A 17362-nucleotide genomic window follows, 5' to 3' on the forward strand; every position below is an offset into this window, starting at 1 on the left:
GTTTTGAACTGCTAACCTTTCAGATCCCAGCACAAAAGAGTAACCACTTTAACACCAGGGCTTCTACCTTATAAATCCAAGTACAATATTCTAAAATAGGAATCTAAGGTAACTAGTGTCTTTAAGTATGTACATCATTGTTTTGATTATAAATAGGATATATGTACTTTTTTCAGATGTGGTTTCATAAATTTCCAAGAAACCACTACTTCAATTTCACAAGGAGTCCAAATTCCACTGTATTCTAATACATCTTTGACTTCTGATAGACTTGCTATTTTTGGCAAAGTCTGTGTGCAATATGACAAAATCTTAGATTCAAATATTCATTCCTATTAAAATAACAAAAATAAAAATCACCACCATTGAGACAATTCTAACGCAGAATGACCCCATAGGACAGAGCAGAATTGCCCCCTAGGATTTCCAAGGTTGTAATCATTATTTTCAACAATGATCTTTATGGAAGCAGCCGCCGGCCATATTTTTCTTCGAGGGAGCAGTTGGTGGGGTCAAACCACAGACCTTTTCTTTAGCAGCCAAGTGCTTTAGCCATTTTGCCACCTTTCTATTATTACAGTGCTGGGCACTGTATCAAACGCTTTACATGTTACTAGCCTATTATGAAAGTACCTTGGTGGTGAAGTGCTCAACTGTTACCCAAAAGGTCATTGGCTTGAAAGGCTCTGCATGAAAGAAAATGAAGTGATGTGTTTTCATAAGATTAGTCTCCAGGGCAGTTCTACGTAAGTCTGGTAAGACTGCTATGAGTTGGAATTGACTGGCCTACACAATCTTATTGAAGTCCACCTTAATATTTGACTATGAAGAGGTTAAAGTGCCTATGGCTCCATGTCACTCAACAAAAGTACACATTATTTATTATAGGTGGGGCTGAACTAAGGTTTGTTGGAAGATAGAATCAATATTTTGATCAGTACCAGTTGTAATAAAATACAAAGATTCACAAAGGTCAGCAAAGCCCTTCATATTTATAGCCCCACCACCTTGACATGGGACTTTTTCCCTCTGGCCTCCCTGTATATGCCTGTCTTAAGACTTTTGCTCTCATTGTTCAGTGCACCTGAAATGTATGTCCCTGTTTCTCATCCTCTCAATGAGACCCACAGCACCTCATTTAATTCTGTAATCAGTCTCCTTTTACTACTTTGGAACCTTAGTGATGCAGTGGGTTAAATGTTGGACAGCTAACCATAGGTAGGTGGTTCAAACCTACCAGCAGCTCTGTAGGAGAATGATGGCGCTATCTATTCCAGCAGAATTAGTCTCAGAAACGCAATTGTTTTTCCTTTTCACCATAGCACTTTTCTAACATATGGTACCAAACAAACACCAAACCTACTGCTATCACGTGCATTCCAACTCTTATCAACTCTTTATATATTTACAAGGCTGCAAATCTTTATGGAGCAGAGAGCCTCAACTTTCTCCATCAGAGTCCTTGGTGGATTTGAAGTGCTAACCTTATTATAGTCAGCCAAGTGCTTAACCCTAATGTACCATCAAATCTCTTAACTTATGAGAGAAATTCAAAAGCTTGTGGAAAAATAACATGATCTTTCAGGTAATAGTTTACTATAAAATTTTAAAACCCCCCTTGTATAATTACTTTTATATTTATCTTTCCCTTGTATTATCATCAAAGTGCAAACATTAAAATTGCCTCATTGTTGTTGTTAGGTGCCAGTCAGTTCCACCTCATGACAATCCTAAGGTACAATTATAAGTAAACACTGCCCAATCCTGCACCATCCTCACAATTGTTCTTATGTCTGAGCCCTTCAAGACAGTCACTGTTGTCAATCCATCTTATCACAAGTCTTCCTCTTTTTCACTACCCCTCTAGTGGACCAAGCATGATGCCCTTCTCCAGGGACTGATCTCCACTGACAGGTCCAAAGTACATGAGATGAAGTATTCCCATCCTTGCCTCTAAGGAGCATTTTGGATGTACTTCTCCAAGACAGATTTGTTTCATGGTATTTTAGCACCAAAAATTTTTTTCATTTAGAACAAATAAAACTTGCAAATGGGCCATCTACTCATTTTCTTCGCTGCGCAGCCTGCCGTTGGGATTGGTGACTCTGATGGCCAGCTGGGCTGATCTTTCTACAATGGCTTTGTGATTCTTGGAGGAAATGTTGTGAGCAATCTCTGCACTTGCTGCACATCACCAGCACTTCCAGCTCCTTGACGTTGTGGACCACAAAGTTGCGGAAGCAACTGGGCAGCATGTGTTTGGTTTTCTTGTTGCTCCCATAACCAATGTTGGGCATCAAGATCTGGCCCTGGAATCTTCTCCGAACCCTGTTGTCTATGCCTCTGGGCTTGCGCCAGTTGCGCTTAATCTTGACATAGCGGTCGGACTGGTGCCGGATGAACTTCTTGGTCCTCTTTTTTACAATTTTAGGTTTCACTAAGGGTCTAAGGGCAGCCATGATGCCGGTGGGAGACAGGCAGCCACCAGCACACCATAATTTAAGCCCAACCTTCACATGCATGAGGCAACTAAAAATACCAAGCTTTGGGTCAGGCACACCCTAGTCCTCAAAGTAACATCCTGGCTTTTCAACATTTAAAGAAGTCTTATGCAGATTTACCCAATGCAATGAGTTGTTTGATCTTTTGACTGTTGCTTCTATTAGTACTAATAGTGGATCCAAGCAAGATGAAATTCTTGACCTCTTATCTCCATGAGGTTTTTCCGCTGAGTTATAATTAATACTGAATGCTGCAGTCCTTGATCGTCTTGAGCCAGTGCCTCAAGTCCTCCTCACTTTCAGCAAAGCAAGGTAAGCAATGTGTATCACCTACATATTGCAGGTTAGTATGTCTTCCTCTAATCTTGATTCTGTAGTTATCTTTATATAATCCAGCTTCTGATGATTTGCTCAGCATACAGATTGAGGAAGTATAGTGAGAGGATGCAACTGTCCCAAACTAACCCCAAATACTTAAATACATTTGTTTGAACTAAAAACTTCTCGCTTTTTTTGGGAGGTGGGGGGTAGTGGGGGGTGCATTACCAACTTCAGCCTCCCAAGAAACAAAAGCTTTTGTGGTAGGAAGAAAAATGGCTTGGAAATGGAATGTGTTGGATTATAGTGTATGTCAAAAAGAAAATTATGGGAGATGGGATTAAGGTTACTGTTCAGCTAATCTTAAGAGACGGTGATTGTTTTGGATCTAATAAACCCTGTGTAATAAAAAGGATTAACAAATTAGATTAGGGAATCGAGCGAGAATGATTTGATGTGAAAACTCTTGTTACACAGATATGAATGGTTTTAAAGATGAAAGAATGTAGGGTTACTATGAACCACACAAATGTAGGCAAGTGGAAAATTCAAAGAGTATATTCTCTCCTACAGAGTATATTTGGAAAGAAACAAAAGCTCTGTCATCACTAGATTTTAGTGAGACTCATTTCAGACTTCTAAATTCCAGAACTGTAAAATAAATCAGAGGTATTTTAAGCCAATAAATTGTGATTAGTCAATAGGAAATGAATAGTCCCATTTGCTAAGGAACTGTAAGATTTTCAGGTTCAACATCTTCAACTGCTAAGTAGATGATTTTCTGACATTCTGGTCTATAAGCGGATGACACCCAAATCTAGAGCACCCAGGGCAAACATGATCTGCTCTTTGACACATCATTAAGGTTGTTTTTACACTTGTCCTATAAAAAGAACAGGTAAAGGGTGGGTTCTCCCTTCGGACACATAAGATGTGTAGTAGATTGCCTAAATGCCATCAAATTTATCTTTAGGATGACAAATTATTCTTGTGGACTTTGGCCTAATAACTTTTCACTTCTCCCCAGTAAAGCCCATTCTTAATGGATGTTACATATAAAATTGTCAAATCCATCCCTGGGGTGGAGTCAAAAAAGGATACTTCTACCTAAGTCTCTCTGTAACTCCCACCAAATGACTGGGTGGACTCTGCCAATAGGGTGTATATAACAACACTGTGACTGGGCAGTTTTCATTACCACCCCCACTGGCCATAAGTATTAGCCACTCTCTAAAGCAGCCACAAAGAGGAAAACCCCAAGGACCTGGGAATAGCAAATTGAAGATCCTTCTAAAGTGGGGGTGCCACCAAGACCAGGTGCATCAGACAGGCCAGCACAAGGACTCAGAGAAGCAATGCTAAAACTAAGGGGTATCTTCTAAGTTGGCTCAAAACTATGGAAGTATGGGACAGTGACAGGCAGGCTGGTTTCCTGGCCCGTGGAGGCTAAGGCCAAGGGGCCACATAGCCGAGAGCCTTATGTCTGGAGAGAAACCTGTCTAACAAATAAATGACCGAGAAGCTGTGAACCCGAGAGGGATTTGGCTGCTAGCTGAGAGACCACTGACCATATCCTTACTGGTTGCTGACCCTGATTTGCTCTAACCTAATGTCTTCCCTAATAAATCCCCTTAGCTGTATAATCTGTTGAGTTCCGTGTGGTCCTTGCAATGAATTAGTGAATCCAGCATACATATAGAGTGGCAAAGAAGGAACTGTGGTATCAGAACAGGTAAGAAGGATTAAACATGGAGTGGCATGCCTGACTCTTGCCTCTTGACTAAAGGGAAGCCAAGGTCACATAAGTCCACCTACACTGCAATCCCAAATGCTACTGAAAAACAGGTGATAACTTAGTAAGGATCTAACTTGTAGGTCACAATGTAAGACATACAGATTAGAACCAAAAACAAACTGTAATCAAGCTGATTGCAACTCAGTGACCCTGTAGAACAGAGTAGAAGTGTTCCTTATGATTTTCAGTCTTTTTAAAATAAACATTTCATTAGGGGGTTCATAAACTCTTATCACAATCCATACATACATTAATTGTGTAAAGCACATCTGTACATTCATTGGCCTCATCATTTTCAAAGCATTTGCTCTCCACTTAAGCCCTGGATATCAGGTCCTCTTTTTTCCCCCTTCCCTCCCCGCTACCCCATCCCTCATGAGCCCTTGATAATTTATAATTATTTTGTCTATCTTGCCCTGTCCGATGTCTTCCTTCACCCACTTTTCTGTTGTCCGTCCCCCAGGGAGGAGGTCACATGGAGATCCTTGTCATCGGTTCCCTCTTTCCAACCCACTCTCCCACTACCCTTCTAGTATTGCCACTCACACCCCTGTTTCTGAAGGGATCATCCGCCCTGGATTCTCTGTGCCTCCAGTTCCTATATGCACCACTGTACATCCTCTGGTCTAGCCAGACTTGCAAGGTAGAATTCGGATCGTGATAGTGGGGGGAGGAGGGGAGAAAGCATTTAGGAACTAGAATAAAGCTGTATTCTTCATCAGTGCTACATCGCACCCTGACTTGACTCATCTCCTCCCCTAGACCCCTCTGCAAGGGGATCTCCAGTGGTCGACAAATGGGCTTTGGGTCTCCACTCTGCATTTCCCTCTTCATTCACTATGGTAAGATTTTTTTTCTGATGATGCCTATACCTGTTCCCTTCGACACCTCAAGATCGCACAGGCTGGTGTGCTTATTCCATGTGGGCTTTGTTGCTTCTGAGCTAGATGGCTGCTTGTTTACCTTCAAGCCTTTAAGACCCCAGACGCTATACCTTTTGATAGCCGGGTACCATCAGCTTCCTTCGCCACATTTGCTTAAGCACCCGTTTGTCCTCAGATTTTTTGTTCTTTGATGCCTGATAGCTGATCCCTTCAGAACCTCGTGATCACACAGGCTGGTGTGTTCTTCCATGTGGGCTTTGTTGCTTCTGAGCTAGATGGCTGCTTATTATCTTCAAGCCTTTAAGACCCCAAATGCTATCTCTTTTGATAGCTAGGCACCATCAGCTTTCTTCACATTTGCTTATTCACCTGCTTTGTCTTCAGTGGTTGTGTGTGTGTGTGGGGGGGTGAGAATCATAGAATGACAATTTAATAGAAGAAAGTATTCTTGCATTGAGGGAGTACTTGAGTGGATGCCCAATGTCTTTCTGCTACCTTAATACTAAACCTATACATATAGGCACATAGATCTATTTTTTCCCCATCCTCATATATATTTGCATATGTATGTCTTTGTATAGGCCTCTATAGGTGCCCTTTGCCTCCCAGCTCTTTCCTCTATTTCCCTTGACTTTCCTCCTGTCCCACTATCATGCTTCATCCCCACCCGGGTTTCAGCAATACCTCTTAGTTACATTACCCTTGATCATTTCCTACCAGGCCTCCCACACCCTCCTTACCACCAATTTGGATCACTTGTTGTTCCCTTTTCCCTGGGTTTGTTAACACCACTTCCTTACCCCCCCCCCACCTCCTCCTATCCCATTCCTCCCCCCTCCCCTGACACCGAACTGTCAGTCCCGTTGTTTTTCCTCCAGATTGTCCATCCAGCTGTCCTATTTAGACAATCTGCAGAGACAATAACATGTACAAAAACAAGACAGAGCAAAACAAAGCAACAGTATACAACAAAACAACAGCAAACCACCGACAAAGTACAAAACAAGAAAAGCTTGTAGTCAGTTAAAGGATTGTTTGTTGGCCTTTAGGATTGTTTTCCAGTCCAATCTGTTGGGGCACCACGCCCTGGGCCCCAAAGCCACCTTCAGCAGTCCCTGGGGACCTTGCCACTCCATTCCCTTGCTTTTCAGCTGCACTTCCCCAGTGCTTTGCCTCGGTGTGGTGGGATCAGATCAGGTGCAATTCCCACACTGTGTCTCTGATGCTGTCCCCCACAGGGCCATGGGTCAGTGAGGGATATGTCTCAAAGTGGGGCTGGCCATGTGGTCCTCTCTGTGGACTGGCTGCTCTAATTGGGGTCATCGTCCTTAAGGCCTGGTGGGCCGGGAGGGTTTTCAGTTTTTAAAGGAACACACAGCCTCATTTTTCTCTATGCAGCTGGTGGGTTTACACTTCTAATCCTGTGGTTAAACAGCCTAACACTTAATCCACAGTGCCACTAGTGCTCCTTATGTGATCTACAGAGAGAGACAATTGTTAAATTGCAGATGTATAAAACAACCGAGATAAGATGTATAAAACAATCGATCAGTAGCTTGCATGTAGTGGGCACTTAATGATGTATTGAATAGATGGTATAAAATTATAAAGACTAAGTCACATGTTTAACAATGAATCCATTCACTGCATAACCTAAATGTGAAAGATAAAACTGTAAATTTATCAGAAAAAATGGTTGAGATTTTTGCACAGCCTACTACGCCACCAGGGATTAAAAACTCACTGCTTCTATTGATCATGACCCAGGAAGCCTGATGGCAACGTGGACTACACTATGAGCTGCTAACCTCAGTAGTTCAAGAAAACTAGCTGTTCATTCTAGTGAAAGATGACGTTTTCCAGTAAAGATGTATAGTCTCAGGAATCCACATGGATATTCTATTCTATCCTATACAGATGCTATGAGTCAGAATGGGCTATTTCGCAGGGAGTTTCTGAAGGCTGTGTTTTTTTTGGGGGGGGGGGGAATTGGAATCGATGGATACTAAGAAATCTATTCTGGAGGAAAACCTAGCAGCACCTGCCCAACTCAAATATGCTTATGCCTATGCAGTGGCAACCTTGCCCCTAAATAAACACCCTAGAAAGAAATCCTCACATGAAAAATAACAAGACATTCAGGACATTTGGTCGTGACAGCTTAAAGCTGGAAGAGACAATTCACCCGAAACCAAGTGTCCAAGTAAGCAAATATAAAAAGCACATACTATGGAATTCTAGTAGCAACCAAGAATGAGAAAATAATGCACAAATAGATCAGAAAATAATTTTTGTATAGAAAAAAAGAAAAAATACCCAGTTTATAGCAAAACTGCTCTTAAAAAGATCACTGATGCGCTACTTCCAGGGCTTGCAAAGAAGCCCACTCCCACCTCCATAATCAAGTTAATTTCCCACCCTCTAAGAACTTTGAAAAGTAGGGGGAAAGCACATCAGTAAACAAACAAAGATCCAGAAATTATCCTAATGGCTTATTACCAGGGATTCCCATGGTTTCCTATAACAAAAGTGCTAAACCAGAGAGGGGCTGAGAATGAATTTGGCCGATGGTCTTCCAAAACATGTCAGTGCCCAAAAGGTGCCAAACAGAGGGAAAAAATAGCCCTATGTTCTCGTGGGAAAATGTTATTCATAACCCATTACAAATCCAATAAATTGATCATTTTCTCTCAGTTCTTAAACTAAGTCCAAAGCAGCATTAAACCAGTTAGGAAACTATCCAAATCTCTTATACCACTGCTTGAGAAAGTTTCAGCTATTTTTTCTAGTTTCAATTCATCAGGATTCTAGATCAATATTTTAGAAAATATTGTAAAAACTAGTCTACTTGAGGGTTGTATCATTATTAACCAAAAACTTTTTTCACATATTTTCACTGACACCATGGTTTCTTATGATTGACATAGGGTTGAGAACATTCCTCAAAATAGACACAAATAACCAATCATAATAATTGACACATAACCACCACCACCCTATCCCCACCCCCCACACCCAGGGGGATTAAAAACAGAAACCATGAGGGAAGGTAGTGGTTAGTGTAAGATATGAAAATAATAATTTATCAAAGGGATCACAAGGGTGGGGGTAGGGAGGGAAAATGAGGAGCTGATACTAAGGGATCAATAGAAAGTAAATGTTTAGAAAATAATGATGGCAACATATGTACAAATATGCATGATGCAATTGATGTATGAATTGTTATGAGCTGTAAGAGCCCTAATAAAATGATCTTTTAACTAATAAAGACACAACTTGAATTTAACTAAAATTTCCAGGAAAAGCTAATTATTGATTGGTAAAACGTTAAAACTGATGTTTTACATTCCTTTTCAGAACCAAAGATAAAGTTGAGGATTGTCTTTCTTCACTGGAAAGCAGTGTTAAGAATTTGTGGAGATTAGAACAATCTTCACAATACAGGACAAGTTAATATAAATGTGGTGTGGGAGTCCCTGCATGATCAATTAAACTTTATTTTTAAAATGAAGTCAGCAGTTAGGTTTTACTAATAGTTGGGGGAGAGACTAAAATCATCAGTTTAAGAACCTGTCCACAGCATCCAAAATTTCTGGACACTTGCTTCAATTTAACATCAATTAAACCAAACCGAATCTACTACCATTGAGTTAATTCGGATCATGTAGACCCCACAGTGCTTTTGGAGGCCACACATTTTTACAAGTGCTGGCCAACCTCCTTTCTCCCCAGCAGCTGCTGGGGGTTCGAACCACTAGCGTTGCACACAGCGGTCCAATGCTTAGAGCCACCAAGGCTCCTTCCTTAAAATCTAGCTGATCATCTCAATCCAGGTACTGTGGTTCAAGTCCATGCAGCGTCAAAATGACTAAAACTAAGCTTGGAAAGCCTCAGTAAAACCCTAGACACCTGTAGTTGTTTAAGGGGTGGGCAGCTGCTTCTAAGTTTAAAACAACACAGTCCTTGTTCCCGAATCTCATGATTACCCAGCTTCCTCACACTTAGCTCGCGTGAACCCTTAAAAATCTTTGTTCCTTCACGGAGCCAGATATCCTGCCCTCGTAAGGGGTTACAACTGTACTAGATGTCGTTCCTAAACTATTACCCATCACCTCGCAACCCTATTATTGGTGGAACCAATTTATTAGATTTCATTCCTAAATGACCATTTCAATGCAACATTCCTTTGCCCTCCTTGCCTTTAACCTAATCAAGCTAAAATCCCCAAAACTGGAAGAAGCTTCAAAAAATGCATGGAAAAACTGGAACTGAAAGATACTGGAATTTCCTCCCGAACTTTCTAAACCACTACCGCACAAACACACGGTAGACTCCATTAACCCATTGCTATCCTGACTCCTCCTTTCCTAAAAGAAGCTCAAAGAACGCCGCACAAATCAATAAACGACGTTAGCGCAACTACGGGCCAATTCTGGAAGGTGAATTTGAGTGCCGTCAGGAAAAGGGACTACAGAGCCCCCAGACGCCCGGAAACCACTGGCAGCCAAGCGGAGACCAGGAGACACGGACAGCGAGGCAGCCAACAGCGGCATCCACAGCCCGGTCCCAGCGCGGCGGGGCGGCGGGGCGCGTGGTCTCCCGGGCCCGGCGCCGCGCGCCCCTCCCTTCCGCGCGCAGCCTCTCCCGCCCCTCCCCACCCGGCTCCCTCAAGTCTCACGAACGGAAATGGGAGTCACAGAGCCGGGGACCAGCGGAAACAAAACACACAGGCGGGCGCGGGGGGGCCGCTGTGGGGGAGAAGGCCCCGGAACGAGGGCAGCCCGCGCGGGCCCGCGCTCCCTTCCTCCTCCGCCGCCGCAACTCACCCGCTCCGAATCCGCCCTATCGCCCCCGCCCGCGCTCCAGAGCCGGCTGGGAACGGCTGCGGCCTCGACTCCGCGTGCAGTGTCTCTCCCGGTAAGACTTGCACCTCTCAAGACTCGAGTGTGAGGCCCACGGGCCCTTCCCGCGGAATCGGCGCTCAGAAACCCTAACCCCCCCGCTCGGTTCCCAGGCACCCCCGGTCCAGGACTACAACTCCCGGCAGGGAGCGCGAAAGGAACGCCCGAAGCAACGGAGGCTCACGAGGCCCAAAACAAGACAACGCTCCAATCTTTCTATTTATACTCTTTCGTTTTCCCCATACCTTCGTACTTCTCAACAAACTTAAAAAAAAAAAAAAGGGCTGCCGACTCCCGGTGGGGGTTGAACCGGGAGTAAAGCCCATAAAATGCGCATGCGTATAGAATAAGCTTTCCAAGAGGGAAAAAGAGCGTCAAATTAGGGATAGGGAAGATGGCGGAGACTTCGCTAAGAGACCCGGAAGCACTTACCCTCCACTTCCTCCTCCTGTTTGGCTTCTGTCTCACCTAGAGCCGTCCGGTCGCTGACTGTCTTCGAGACGCTTCCTGTCCGGTGAGTACCGACCGATTGCTGCGACGTCCCATAATGCACTGCGATGGCGGGAGGGAGGGAGGGGAGGGGCTAGAGCCGGAAGTAGGACCCCGGCGGCGGCGGCGGCGGCTCTCTGGCAGCTCGGGACTGAAGTGCAAGGTGACTGGGAGGGTAGTTGAACCAGCTTGGTCTCTTGGGACTTTGATTCTGGGTTTCTTCACGGGATCTGGGCTGCCTATGACCCCTGCCCTACAGGAGGAGAGAGCAGCCCTACGTCGTGCGCACCTTTTCGGCTTGGTCCGAGGTCACGATGACCTCGGCGCTTTTAGGCCCTGACGCTTCTCTGGCTGAGTAGATAATCCTGTTAGTGCCTACCCAGAGGGCGTTTCAGAGATGAGGGGGTCTCGAGCCTGTAGCCTGGCCCTACCAGTGCTCGGGACAGGTCTGCAGCTGGGTCCTTCCAGTCGACCCACGGGGCACATTTCACTTCGGCACCCTTGACTCAGGACAGGCACCCTAAGAGGGAGGGAGAAGGGTGAACTTGCAAAAGTTATGCATCCCTGTTAAAAGTGTTGAATGTGCGAATAGTGAGGCAGCTCTGTGAATTAGTCTCAGTGAACACGTGTATAAAAGGCAGTAAAGGCACTACTGTTTGCCTTCAATCGTCTTTGAAAATGCCAGAACCTTACTCTCCAACAAGGCCCCTGCACATGGTGTGCACTTTGTAGTCCTTTCGTGATGACCCGCTCATACTTAAAGTAGTAGAGAAACCTTTCTCAGTGTGCTCCTCATGACTTACATCGCTTGCTATCAAGTCGATTTTAGTCCTGGTGACCCTACAAGACACAGGAGAATCCGCCTTGGGGTTTTGTAGACTGTAAGCCTTCCAGAGCAGAGGTGACTTCAAGAGATAGAAATAATTAAAACATTGTAAATGGATTTCCCCCTGTTATTGTGGAGATGGCTGGCCTTTGCAGTTATTACCTTAGGGGATACAGGCAAATTAACCTTTTTCAAACTGTTTTGTCATTGGTAAATGAAGGATAACATTGCTAAGAGTGTGACTGTAAGGGTACTTTGCAGAACCACTGCCATTGAGAACTTTATAGCTCATAGTGACCTCATAGTTCAGGTAGAACTGATTCTGTGGGTTTCCAAGACTTAACTATTTGCGGAGTAGAAAACCTGTTTTTTTTTTCCTTCGAAGTGGCTCCTAGTTTTGAACTGCTGACCTTGTGCTTAGCAGCCTAACATGTAACCCACTTTGGGCTAAACAAAGGTTGCCTTACTGCTGAGTGTCAAGTCTATTTTTAGGTTGCCAAAAGGGAGGGTAAGTATAAATTGACTTGCACAATATTTTGTTTTTCTATTCATATTTGAATCAGAGCCAATATTAAGGGACTATGGACCAATTAATTAACTTCTGAACCTTAGTTTCTGTATGAATACAATAATAAGAGTGACTATCTAAATTAATTTGTTTCAAATTTTTCCCCAGGAATACTCTGGCAGGGTATAAGAAAAGTACTACGATTTTTTTTTTTGGTGTTCACCCTTGCTAGGTGAAAAATACCGTGTTGTTTGGAGTGTTTCTTTTGGTATCTATGATTTTGGCATTTTGTACTGGATACTTGGAGACTACCCAGCACCATTCTTGGCCTGAATCTACTAGAAGTCAATAGCACTCATCCCAGTAACAACTAAAAATGTTATCAGACATTGACAAACAGCTCTTTAAAGCTTAAGGCAGAATCGCTGCCACTCTACCGTCTTCCTTTGCCTCCCAGTCTTTTTAATCCCCAACTCCCATGGGAGGATACACTGCAATAGAAAATGAATTCCTAGGAAAATGTACAAAAAGAATATATTAAATACAAGCCCTAATTCCTTACCAATATTAAATTTAGTAGACAAAAGTTCATGGGAAAATGGAATTAAACAACCTAGTGCTATGATTTCCTGTAGTTCCAAATGAAGTTTATGGGTGAAGAAACAACACATCAGCATTGGTGCTTGCTTTTGACCTTTACACCATTGAAGTGTGTGCCCAAGTTCTTTCCTTAGGCAGGGCCTTTTGGCTAAGAAGCAAAACAGCAGTGATTGAGAAAGCCAGTGGGGGCTGTGTGCCGTCACTGTCGCCAGCACGCCACTCTGTAGTCTGAGTTCTGATATGACGTGCTCTTTAACAGTTAGAATTAGATTTCCATCATGTAACAGGTCCGAAGGACGTTACAAGAGGCATTTAAAGCATACTCACACTCGTGCTTGCTTTCAGTGACCGTCGCCATGATTCTCCAGAGGCTCTTCAGGTTTTCCTCTCTCGTCCGGTCAGCCGTCTCGGTCCATATGCGGAGGAACATTGGTGTCACAGCAGTGGCACTTAAGGAACTTGATCCTATACAGAAACTTTTTGTGGACAAAATAAGAGAATACAAATCTAAGCGACAGTAAGTGACCCAATAAATCAACCCTGGTGTGATATAAAAATTGTTTAGTGTTTGCAAGTGTCCAGGAGCTTCCAGACCTGATTATGATGGCATTGATCACAATCTGCAGTCAAGTCATAGACATAGGACAAGATCTTAGAAATCACCGAACTATAGCAATGAACTATATTTGAGAAAACTAAATACCAAAGCTAGACATTGACTAGCCTGAAGTCATAAAATGATAGGGGAAGTATATATATAAAATCAAAGTACTTGAACTCTCAATTTTAGTGTCCTTTCTATGATATCGTGATTTGGTGAAATGTGTAAATGCAGCATTTTTTTCCTTTTCATGCTGTGTATCTGTAGAGGGTACATTTTATGGACCAAAAAACATAGAACATCGAATCACTGTACCCCCAAAAATAAGGCGGATGATATTTGGACACATGACACTTTTTCACTTGGACACTTTTTCATCACATGAGTGTGTACTAAAGGTAAACTAGCTACTCTGTGGGAATAATCAATGAATTGTTGCGACTGGTGGGATCTAAAGCTTTGTAGTTCCCAGAGCTGGAAGAGTAATGAAGGCTATCTAGACTGCACTATACTATTCCTTTCAGTATCCACTACCTACATAAGACTCTTTAAATTAGTTAACAGGCAGATAAAATCCAGTTCCTTAGTGGGTTCTGACTTGTGGCAACCCCACCTTTGCAGAGGTAAACTATACACGGTGTTCAGCATTGGAAACAGACCACCAAGCCTGTCTCTGAAGGGCCCACTGGCTGGCTTCAAATGCTAATACTCAGTGGATCACTTAACTTTACAGCACCCAAAAACGCTGATATGACTAGTGGCTACCATATTGGCCAGCACAGCATTTCTGTCACCACAGAAATTCCTGTTGAACAATATTGATCTAGAAGAAAATTGGATCCATCATAGGACACATCATTAACGTCTTCTTAAATGGAAATTTCTGTTGTTAAAAAGAAGTTAGTTAACTATGCTTTGATCATAGGCTTGTGTTAGGATAGATAATGCCATTGGTAGAATTCTCACTTTGAATAATTCTTTAAAGTTATGATGCAGTGAGAGGCAGTAACCAGGAAGATCTATGAAATGAATCTGTTAATTCTAATTGACCCTGGTCCATGATTCTGTATCTCCCCCAAACATAATTCTAATGTTGTCATTTGATTACATCCAGACTTAGCATTTAGGCCTCCATGATCTGGGTCCTGCTTTAATCAGCACTATGTAATTTCCCCCCTCAAAGTATCATGACTCCCTTGCACTGAATAGTCTTAAGCATTATTTATACTTTTAACCAAATTGCAAATTCCTGTCGATAGGAAATATTTTGCTTCTTTTGATGGGCCTGTCTAATAAGACCCAGAAAACCACATTGCCATTGAGTTAATTCCAACTCATAGCAATCCAGTAAGACAGAGATTGATTGTCCCCTCTGGTTTTGAAGGCTATAAAACTTCACAGGACCTGAAAGCCTCATCTTTCTCCCAAGGAGAGGCTGATGGGTTTGAACTGCCAGGCTTCTTGCCCGCTTCTAGAAATACGAATTTACTAAGATTCATGAAAGACTTCTGTAGCATATAGGCACTCAGTGGTGACTGACCTAGAAGTCCCTGGTTCTTTAATAAGGGATGGGCTTTGAGTGTCAGGTTCTGTGCTGATGCGCATCATCACGGATTCTTTTAAACCCTGGTTAGGAAGGACTTTGATGCTTAGATATAGAAATTAAAAGTTTAGAGCTTTTTTTATTATTTGCTCCTGTTGATACAGTTACTACGTGACAGAGCTAACAATTAAATGGAAGCCATCTTTGACAGCTCAGGCCAAGGACTTATGAAAGAGACCCTTAAGTATCCTTGACCCACAAAAAGCTTGAGTTCCAGAGATTTATTTGGTTCATTTATGTGAAGCCTAGTTATACTGAAATAGTATGTTTTAAAATTCAACTGGAAATACCTGTTTTATGTTTGAAAAGCTGTTTTGTCTGTTTTACGTTTAAAAGGTCTATTGAAATGTGGTAAGCAGTAGTTTTAATTTATTCACTTACACAACAGGGCATCTGGAGGACCTGTTGATGCTGGCCCAGAATATCAGCAGGAGATGGAGAAGGAGCTTTTTAAGCTCAAGCAAATGTTTGGTAAAGCAGACATGAATACGTTCCCTAGCTTCACGTTTGAAGGCAAGTCTCTAATCACAGATTTCATTTCTGGTGGGGATTATTTTAAGTTGAGAATTATTTTCCTTAAAGATTAGTTTGAGTTGTTCAATGCATTAAATGACAAATACAGATACAGAGTACTGTATTAGGATTGGCATATGTACATAGGGAGCTCTTGGATTGCCATTAATATAGGAAACCATATAACATAGAGACGAAATTAAACAGTGCAGATCTGGAGTCAAACTCCTCCCTCACCTTGAATTCTGACAGTCATTTATGAACTGTGTGAACTTGGATGATTAGCCTGGTACCTGTTTGCTCATCTGACATTAGAGAGAACTCTGTCTTCTTCATATGGTTATGGTTATATATTGTAACATGTAAAGTCAGTTAATAACGAGCCTGGCATACTAAGTGCAGAATAAATTTTTAGCTGTTATATTTCTATAGAGATGCAGTTAAAAAGGTAGTTACTTAAAAAATAAGATTAATTAAATCTTGAAGCATTTGAAGTATATTATTGCAGTATAATTAAGCATGAACTTCTTTTTCCTCTCTTAGATCCCAAATTTGAAGCCGTTGAAAAACCTCAATCCTGAAGCAATATGTAAAATCAATCTGGTAATTTGTCATGGGTTAGTTGCAGAATTAAGCAGTAATCAATAAACATGTTTAACAGTTGTCCAAAGTGTTCTTTTGTTAATTCATTTTTCACAAAATATTTAGTGAAGCTAGGTGTATTCTCTAGTATTGAGTTTTATTTTAGGGATTTTCGATCTTTTTATGCGGTTAGAGTGAGTCAGGTGGAAACTTTGAATAAATTGGACAGAACTTGCTCAGACTTTTCTTAATGTGGAAGAGTACCCTATGTATCCTTCATATCCATTTAGAAAGTACCCTTCCAATGGAGTCCTGGGTGCTGTGGTGATCCTGTGGTGGATTGACATTAAACCTCCCAAAATACGAAGGAATGAGATGCTGTTACTGAAGAGAACTGTTGCCTGAATTCTCCGCATATTTTCCACCTTTGCCACATCAAGCGCCTTGTTTTTAGGAACGTTTTCTGTGGCAGTTCTCCAGAGGAAGAGACCAGTTAGATATTATATATAAATATTTAGAGAGAGCGAGATCTTTGAGTAATTGGCTCGCTTGTGGGGCAGGCAAGTTTAAAACGTTTAGTTCAGGCAACAGGCTAGAAAGTCCAGCGGTTTTTTTGTCCAGAAAGCAGGTCAGCCAATGTGGGGACAGCAAGGGGACTTCTGTCAGGCTATCTGTAGTCCAGAGGGAATGTGGTCTCTTCAGAAGCTACCTTTAAAGAGGATCAACTAATTTTTAGAGGGTAATTTGCCATTTGATTTAATTAGGTGTAAATATTTGGTTTTAACATCTAGCCTGGAGTTTGACTAAACAACTGAACACCGAAACCTAGCCAAGTTGACAGAATTGATCATACCTGTCATTTCGCCTAAGGTTTTGTTCCCACGACTCCCAAGCTGGAGCCCGGCATCTGCTCCCTGGGATTGACTTCAACTTATCCTTAGTCCCATCCCACGTCCACACACCAGGGAGTCTCCGATTTAGCAACTCCCCATCCCACAGAAACTTCTGTCAACTCTGTCTTTGACTCAGGTTCCTCATAATGTAAATACAGTGCTCATTAACAGCGTTGAGGGTAAAATGAGTTCACGTGACATTGCTTAGGTGCTTCATTATTGTCTTTGCAGACTTAGAAATACTCCATGCTTATGAATAACTGTTGAATCGTTTTTTAAATATCCTTAGGGAAAGGGGAAATAAAAACGTATAAAGTAACATTTTGTGGATGTATTTTAGGACAACCA

General features: G+C 42.3%; 2 protein-coding genes and 1 pseudogene across 8 annotated transcripts in view; 1 reads left to right on the forward strand and 2 right to left on the reverse strand.

The window, feature by feature from the left end:
- Positions 1-10963, reverse strand: part of GABPA (GA binding protein transcription factor subunit alpha) — a 45444-nt gene extending 34481 nt beyond the window's left edge. The window contains exon 1 of one of the 2 annotated variants that reach the window (XM_075542405.1): positions 10832-10963. The gene's annotated coding sequence lies outside the window, so the exon portion shown is untranslated. Of the gene's footprint in view, positions 1-10324; positions 10615-10831 lie in introns of those variants that run through there. The other variant, XM_075542404.1, reaches the window with a different exon arrangement.
- LOC142441387 (large ribosomal subunit protein eL32-like) lies at positions 270-3237 on the reverse strand (annotated as a pseudogene).
- ATP5PF (ATP synthase peripheral stalk subunit F6) lies at positions 10239-16202 on the forward strand. Of its 6 annotated transcripts, none has more exons than XM_075542409.1 (5): positions 10306-10415; positions 10513-10913; positions 13168-13339; positions 15415-15539; positions 16083-16202. In XM_075542409.1, the coding sequence occupies exons 3-5, from the start codon at positions 13179-13181 to the stop codon at positions 16118-16120; spliced, it is 324 nt and encodes a 107-aa protein (XP_075398524.1). In that variant the 5' UTR covers positions 10306-10415; positions 10513-10913; positions 13168-13178; the 3' UTR covers positions 16121-16202. The 6 variants fall into 6 exon arrangements, with proteins under 6 accessions (XP_075398527.1, XP_075398524.1, XP_075398525.1 ...); XM_075542410.1 differs by having other exon boundaries at positions 10397-10415; positions 10872-10913; XM_075542412.1 differs by lacking the exon at positions 10513-10913 and having other exon boundaries at positions 10239-10415.
- The last annotated feature ends 1160 nt before the right edge of the window (positions 16203-17362 follow it).

This window comes from Tenrec ecaudatus, chromosome 2 (genome assembly GCF_050624435.1).
Source record: "Tenrec ecaudatus isolate mTenEca1 chromosome 2, mTenEca1.hap1, whole genome shotgun sequence".
In the NCBI taxonomy this organism is placed as follows: Eukaryota; Metazoa; Chordata; class Mammalia; order Afrosoricida; family Tenrecidae; genus Tenrec; species Tenrec ecaudatus.